Source organism: Myotis yumanensis, unplaced genomic scaffold, assembly GCF_028538775.1.
Source record: "Myotis yumanensis isolate MYYU_CA2020_CCGP unplaced genomic scaffold, mMyoYum1.0.hap1 SCAF_6, whole genome shotgun sequence".
Classification (NCBI taxonomy): Eukaryota; Metazoa; Chordata; class Mammalia; order Chiroptera; family Vespertilionidae; genus Myotis; species Myotis yumanensis.
The window spans coordinates 77,125,551-77,133,840 of record NW_027223757.1 but is presented as its reverse complement, the minus strand read 5'-3'; the positions used below and the strand labels follow the sequence as shown (position 1 = coordinate 77,133,840).

Here is an 8,290-nt window from a genome sequence, read left to right as displayed (position 1 = left end):
CACATCTGTATCCACTCACCCCTCATCTTTATCATCCTTGAGCTGGTCCTCAGAATTCCTAAGGTGGAACTATTCTCAAAGACCTGAAAGCAAAGTTCATCTCACTTAAACAGTGGACAGAAAAGGAAAGAGAAAACCATATCCTTCTCTCTTAGCTGCTTATCTCTCATTCCTCCTCTTCCTTCTTATATTTGTCATTCTCTTCTATTCATTACCCTCTTTTGCTCTACCTCCATTACATTTCTCCAATCTCTTTCTACATTTCCAATTCCTTCCATTGCCTGTCTACATCTCCGCCCTCCACCTCCAACTCATTCCTCCTGAGGAACTGCATGAGTTAACAAGTTGCTTGTTAGACATATTTTTAATCCTAAATCTCATGTCTCTTGAAGCTAGGTATTAGTTCCTTAGCAGAATAAACATTCAACAAAGCAGGTGTCAATTCAATAAAATAATATATTCTGCATCATTAAACTATTTATTTCTTTTTTGTTTTATATGGTGAGATTCTGAGTAGTTTCTAAAATGGCCTTTATAACATCAGTTAAGGAATATGATAAGGAAAGGAATTATCAAATGGGAAATCAAGTTGCATGACACCAGAAAACTTGAACATTATGTCAAACTTGTATTTTCCCATGAGCCATTAAAATAAAGCATAGCTCTTATAGCAGCTTCATATATGCCCATAAATGAATTAATATCAGCTTGTAAGTAGAGCATCTTTACTCAGCTTCGCTGAGTAATAGTTCCTTGAAGAATGAAGAGAGAAAATAGTCTTTAGAAACATAAATTTCTGTCCTTCCAAGTTTCCTTTATGATATGAAGCAGGTATTATTCGCTATGAAGAGGAGGCTCTTCTCTGACCTCATTTGAGAATGGAACTTTTAACCAAAATGGTGTCACCCCGACACGCCAACGTAAGTGACCACAGAAGGATCAAAGTCCTATAAAAAGAGAGAAGATAGTGTAACACTTCATCCATCTCACAGCAGGCACAAGCTCATCCATCTCCAGTGAATCAAGAGAATCTACAATGGCTTCTGTGAGAACTTCCTCCATGGTGAGTCCTGCACTAACGTGCAATGCTCTTATTGATTTGGATCAGATGATACTTCTGGACCTTGGGCATGAAATTCTGGATTCTGACTATGGAGATCATGTAGAATAGGAAATGAAAGCTTTGGTAGATACTTGTCATTGTGTAGCATGTTCAAGAACTGGTACTCATCAGTTTGAAAGATGAGATTAAAACTGAAAGATAGCTATATTGGGGCTAAATTACGCAAAGAAGTGTCATATAATGCCGTGCAATAAGAAAGAATGTTTATTGAAAATCTACTCTTCTGAGTACAAGTGATTTAATATAATTCTCCCACAGCATTTTTCTTTAATCCAAAATAAAATGGATCACAATCTTTGAGGATTTAATTACTTGTGGCAATAATTTTCTTTCCATTATCCTATTATCATACTACAGTCTTGGTTCACCAAACCCATTTATTATCATCAGATACAGTATAATTGTGGTTTAGAGTAAATGGTTTTTATATTCTTAAAATATCTCTTTTGAAATGTAATTTGATTATAGAATCAATATATGTAAATTTAGAAAACTGTAAAATATACCTAAGAAAACATAAGGAAAATCCAGTTTTTGGTTGGATGTTTGCCAATGGTACTAACAGCATTTCTAATACGAATACTGATACCACCTGGATTTTCTATGGCCCTTTCTTAAGGGCACATTTGCCTTCACATAGGGTTTCACACAATGATAAGACAGAGCACAATGGCGCAGGGAGACATTTCCCCCTAAAAATCAAGGTCAATATTATCCCAATGACCTGGCAGTGATGCATGTACTGACAGTATGATGACTTGTCATTTTTACTAAAATTAGCGCCAGCCAATAAATAATGTGCCTTTCCTAATTTAAAAGATGAATGTTTAGAACTGGTAAAAACTCTGTGGTCTTAATATTATTTTAGTCACCTAGCCAGGTTTTTATTTAACTGATCTGAAAATTTAGAATAGATTGGCCTGCCCTAACCGGTTTGGCTCAGTGGATAGAGCATCAGCCTGCGGACTCAAGGGTCCCAGGTTCGATTCCCCTCAAGGGCATGTACCTTGGTTGCAGGCACATCCCCAGTAGGAGGTGTGCAGGAGGCAGCTGATCGATGTTTCTCTCTCATCGATGTTTCTAACTCTCTACCCCTTTCCCTTCCTCTCTGTAAAAAATCAATAAAATATATTTAAAAAAAAAAAGAATAGATTGGCCTGGAATATAGTATGTTGTCTATGATTAGCAATACAATTGTTATCACAATTTGTTAACAAAAGCCATTTACTAATTCAATCTCCCACCTCTCTCTCTCCTTTCCCATTCAGTTCCAGTCACTGCTACTGCTGCTGAGTCTGGTGGCTATAGTGAAGGCAGCAATAGTAATTCCACAAAATCCAAAATGCCCAAATACTGAGGACAAGAACTTCCCTCAGAGCGTGAGAGTCAACCTAAACATCCTTAATCCGAATGCAAATTCTAGAAGGTCCTCAGATTACTACAACCGGTCCACCTCACCTTGGAATCTCCAGTACGTAAAGGCCCTAGATAAAACCTGTTTTCTTCTACATTTTATGCATCAGACTGCCAGTTAAATCACTTTAAGGGAAAATTTTACTCACTCAGAATCATCAGTCAAACCTGGAAGGGCCATTGTGCAAAACAATGGTTCTCAAACTTTCATTCTACAAACTTATTTGCTAGAGCACAAGACAACCCCACCCCCAATACCCATCCTATTAGATTTCGTTGTCACTGACACCAAAAACTCACCCAATTTGTGTTGTCTACATTTTAATATTTATGATACCCCAAGTCTATTTTTTATTTAATCTTAGGGATTAATGCTTGAATTCTCTTTCTTTACAAGGGCCTCCATTGAGAAGATTTCTTGTAAATTACTAGTAATTAATGGGTATTTTTATGCACTTTTTTGTCTTATTAGAACTTGGAAAATATAGCTTGAATCTCAGTGGAGGAAGAAGTATCATCTTGGGTACTGCCACCCCTTTTTAGGTTAGATAGCCTTGGTCTACATCCCAACAGATCTATATTTGATGTGTCCTTAGTACATCTAGTATTTAGACCCCCATGAAGAATTAAATTTAAAAACATATTCTGATAATTTGATTTTATGCAAATAAGCCTCAATTATTTCATTCACCTGACTGTGGAGTTTTTTCTCCTCTTCCAATTACTAAGAATAGTTTAAGTACATCAATTAAAATTCAAAGCAGCCAGCTTGGTATGGCTTAGTTGTTCAGGGTGGACCATGAACCAAGAGGTCACTGATTTGATTCCTTGTCAGGGCACACGTAGGGGTTTCAGGCTCGATCCCCAGTAGGGGGTGTGTAGGAGGCAGCCAATTGATGCTTCTTTCTCATTAATGTTTTTATCTCTTTATCTCTCTCCCTTCCTCTATCTCTAAAATCAATAAAACCCTATTTTAAAAAATAAATTTAAAAAAATCAGAGGAAGTCATTAACTCAGCTGGAGGAGAGGGAATTAAGGGTTATAGAGTGGCTTAAACTTTTGTTTCTAGCCCTTCTAATCAGCTCTGGGCTCTGTTCCAGGAATGTGTTGTCAGATAAAATTTTGATGCATTCCATGTTCAAACTTCATTAAGTCAGATTAACAACTATTTTATTCCTAGATGATTCCCTTAGTCTTTATTCATCTATCCAATGTACCCTAATAAAAGTATCCTCATGTCAAACTTAAATCCCTTCTATAATCTCAGTCATCTTTGTTCATTTTTCAAAGAGATTTGAAGATCATTGCCTTTTCTCCATAATATTTCATGTGCTTAAAAATCCACCCCTGGTTTTCCTGAAACTACTTCTTTTTCAGACTAACAGCCCTTAGAGAATTTGCAATGACTATAGTTTGTCACCCTTTGAATTTGTCTTCCTTCAATTATTCCTGTTTGATTTCCTTCCTGCTTTACCAGGAATTCACTTTCTTCCTGGCTTTTTTCTCTCCCTTTAGCCGCAATGAGGACCCTGAGAGATATCCCTCTGTGATCTGGGAGGCTAAGTGCCGCCACTTGTTCTGCGTCAATCCTGAAGGGAAGATCGACCACCACCTGAACTCCGTCCCCATCAAGCAGGAGATCCTGGTCTTGCGCAGGGAGCCTCGGCACTGCCCCCCCTCCTTCCGGCTGGAGAAGATACTCGTGACTGTGGGCTGCACCTGTGTCACCCCCATTGTCAACCGCGTGGCTTAAGAGTTTCCAGTCTGATCCCAGCTCTCTGAATCTGTTACGCTTTCTGGGAAGAAGACCTAGCCCCATTTCTGACCAACTCTCTAGGGTTCTTAAATGAGTTCATTCAACTGAAATTTCATAGGTAACACTTGGGTTCAGAGATTGACTCTGAATCATCTTTCCTTCTCCCCAAGAAGGAAGGTTTAAACTGAGTACAATTTTGCTTCTTACTTGCTTTTCTAAGGGCTTTAAGTTATTTATGTATTTAAAAGGCCCTGAGACAATTTTGGGGTGTAAGATTCTATTTTAATGAGTTACAGGCCTCATTTTATTTTATTTTTTTTTAAGAAGACAGTATTCCATACTTGGGAATTTTATTATTTAAAAGGTAAAACCTATATTTATATGGCTATTTATGGATCTATTTATGTTTGTTAAGTCTTTAGAGAAAGGTGAAATAGTGTGATTGTTCTACCTAGAAAAATCCTAAACAGAAATAAATGGCAGGTGAAAATTTCTGAGTTTGTACTACATATAGATACAGGATTTTCTCCTCTTTGTTTCTTTGGAGTGCATAACATGGCTGGGGGGGAAAAGATTATACCTAATTTCATATTTGTTAATTTAATTTTTTAAAATGTTGAGGTTTCACAAGAGACAGCAAGTCTAATTCTCTGCTCTGTTAAACACTTATAATAAAAACAATTTATAATAATAAAGTTTTGGAAGAAAATTTGTTTTCTTATTCTTTCTCATTAAAAGTACTTGGGCTAGCTCTTCCATATTTGAAAAAGAATGCAAATTTGAGAGCAAAACAAAGTATGCCTTTGAGTAACAATACCCTGGACCCAAACAAGTCTAAGTTCTCAGTTTTACATGCCTTTGAGACATTAAGGGACCAGCCTCTCATAGTATTAACCAATGCTGCAAACACAAGCATTCCAAAATGAATTAAGCAAATAAAATGATGGCCCTGGGAAAATGGCATGTTGTTATTAAAAATCATACAGGAAAAAGAAGGAACCCTCCCAAAAATGGGCCCTGAGGTTTAACAGGAAGGGGAACGTTCTGGGAGAAGATATAGTATTCAGACTAGAATAGTCAGTCTCTCCTCAAACTCAGGCTTCTTTTGAAGATAAATGCCAACCAGAGATCTAGAAACATTCTTCTCTTCCTCTGACCACATCCCTAGGATGACCGCTCCTTTTCTGGGCCTCTGTTCCAATGCATCCCAGAACACAGAGAAGAGCCATTGAGGCAAAACGAACTTGAAGTATGAGAAAAGTTCAGTCCAAGTAAAATAAAAACTGAATCACATTCAATTCCAGACTAGTTTCAAGTTTCGAGTCAACCATTTTTTCCATGCTGTAGCCCAACATGCTGTCTTGCCCTACTTCTCAGGCCCCTGGAAGTCCTCAGGCTGGTTCCACAGGCTCCCTGATTCTTTGAGCAACCACTTTCTGCACATGTTCATTCTCCTGCATGCTCCAGCCTCACTCAGAGGCTATGACTTTTCTCTGCTTCTTCTCCAATTCCAAACCCAGGGTCCACTTCTTCAGCCGCTCTGCTTTCATTGTCATTTGTGTGCTTTCATCTTGATTCTCATGATAATCTCCTGTCACAGTCTTTCAACAAGATTTTCATAGGCAGTTTCTTACAGCCTCCATGCTTCAAACCTCTCACTAAAATCCTGCCACTCAGTTCCCAATTTTCCCTGAGTGGTGGTGGTGGTGAAAATAAAAATTGAATTTTGTTTTGAGATGGAGGGCAAAAGAGGGCATATATATCCATAGTTCTGAATCATTACTTCCCACTAAATTGTATATCTGGGAATTTTGTGGTGGGAAGAGACCGTTGCCTTCCATGTCTCCCCTCCTTTTATATGCATTGTTTTTATTCTATCTTTATTTTCCCTAGTCAGCACCATTATCCACCAGGCATCTATTCTAGATATCTCTGAGGCATCCCTGACTCTTTCCTCTTTCTCTTCCTCACTCCTAACACCTACACATCCCCAAACTCATTAATTTTCACTCCCTGAAAGTTCTCAAATTAACCCCCTCCCTGTCCAAGTTTGGGACTTCATCTTTTCTCATTTCTCTGCTCAGTTACAGCGACAGGGTGCTACCAGTAGTACACTTAGCATGCATTTTACCTAGGTACAGAGCATGAACAATCTATTAGAGACAGGCAGGATATAAGAGAGTAGGGAGATTGTGAAAAAATATTCAAAATATTTTGAGAAAGTTGGAGCACTGAAACACTGAAATGCTTGTTTTTCATTCTGGCTCCTTAGTTCTGGGGATTTAGATATTTTCATGTTTTAAAAAAACTGAGATATAATTGACATATACATTATATTAGTTTTAGGCATATAACATGATTTTATATATGTATCCTATATAATAAAAGTATAATATGCAAATTGACCGAACAGCTGAACAGCAGGACAACCATCCGGACAACCACCAGGGACCACGCTATAACACCCACTGGCACCAGGCCAGCCAAGGCAGGTGGGATGCAATTGGTTGGGGGCCGGGCCATCGCCCCATGATCGCCCTGCAGAGGGAGACCCAGGCCACTGTCCAGTGGGCTGCGGCAGGTGGGCGGGGCCTCCCTCTGCGAGGGAAGTCTGGGTCCTGAGTGCCAGTGGCCGGAGGGAAGGAAGGCCTACTCTTGCATGAATTTCGTGCATCGGGCCTCTAATATATTACAAAATGATTAGCACAATAAACTTCATTAACATCCATTACCTCACATAGTTATAACTTTCTTTTCTTACGATGAGAACTTTTAAGATAGACTCTCTTAGCAACTTTCAAATATTCAATTGTTAACTATCATCGCCATGCTGTACCTTGCATCCCCAGGACTTTTTATAGTGAAACCTCAGTTCTCGACCAAGTTGTTCCCAGAAAAAATGTCTCTGTTTTTAAACAAAATGTCAGTTCTTTACCTGACAACCCTTTCAGCATGACAAAAACTGTCTCTCAGGCCACAAAGGAGAAAATGCAAGTCAGTTCACCGCTAAACCTCACATCATATACATCTCAGGAAATCCTGCTGTGAAGATTTTCAGGTTTTGGGGGGGTTTATTTTTGTTGCTGGTAAAATGAACAATTAGCACAATTTTAAAATATAAAGAGGCCATCAAGAGTACTGATGTTGCTAAGGGTTTGAAAGAAAGGATGATCACAGACAAATGAAGAAGTAGAAAAACTGTAGTTGATTTGGATGAATGAAAAGCAGTTAGCCAGGGACAGCATTTTGGAGGCAATGATGTTATAAAAAAGCGAAGATGCTGCATACTGACCTCCTGAAAGACTTCTCCTGAAATGAGTGCTGAAAGTAATTCGTTTAAGGCTAGTGGGGAGTGGGTCAATAAATTTAAGAAAAGAAATGTTTGTTTATAGATTAAACCTCTCACAAAGCTCCAAACCACATTAGGGACTTGGCCTATGCTTCTTGTTTACCTGGAATTTCCTCTCGGTCTCCCCAGTTCTCATTTCCCTTAAATGAGTGTAAATACCCCTGGAGAGCAGTAACAAGCTCAGTGAGTGACTGTGGTGCATTCTGTCTGACAACCACAGACAGAGCTCTTGGAGAGGACTAACTTGAGATGTTCTCTGGAATGCAGATGAAGAGTAGCAAAGAAATAAATGGATGGTAAGTATAAGCTGATAGTAGATATAAAAGATAGGGAGCAGAGATGAAATATGTGGAAGACAGAAAATTCAAATAAGAAACCTGAATACATTCAAGGGATACAATAAAGTTGTAATAGGAAAAGGAAAAAAGATTCCTGGTTTGGGGAAATTATATTTTGTAAGTGAATGTGAAAACTAGGTTTAGACCAAACTAATTTTAAAAGACCATATTTAAATAAATTGACCCTTTTATAACAATAAAGAAAATATAAGGAAAACATGTTTTCCTCCCAGAAGGAAAACATAAAACACTAAATCAGGAACCAAAATTATACTGATGTAAGACTTTTCCACCAGAAAGTTAAAAAAAAA

At 38.2% G+C, this 8,290-nt stretch overlaps 1 protein-coding gene across 2 annotated transcripts; it reads left to right on the top strand.

Moving 5' to 3' along the window:
- Positions 1–1,036: 1,036 nt before the first annotated feature.
- On the top strand, positions 1,037–4,289 carry IL17A (interleukin 17A). 2 transcript variants are annotated; one of them, XM_070419350.1, is made up of 3 exons: positions 1,037–1,063; positions 2,398–2,594; positions 4,052–4,289. In XM_070419350.1, exons 1-3 carry the CDS (start codon positions 1,037–1,039, stop codon positions 4,287–4,289), a joined length of 462 nt encoding a protein of 153 aa, XP_070275451.1. The 2 variants fall into 2 exon arrangements, with proteins under 2 accessions (XP_070275451.1, XP_070275450.1); XM_070419349.1 differs by having other exon boundaries at positions 2,392–2,594.
- Positions 4,290–8,290: the final 4,001 nt, after the last annotated feature.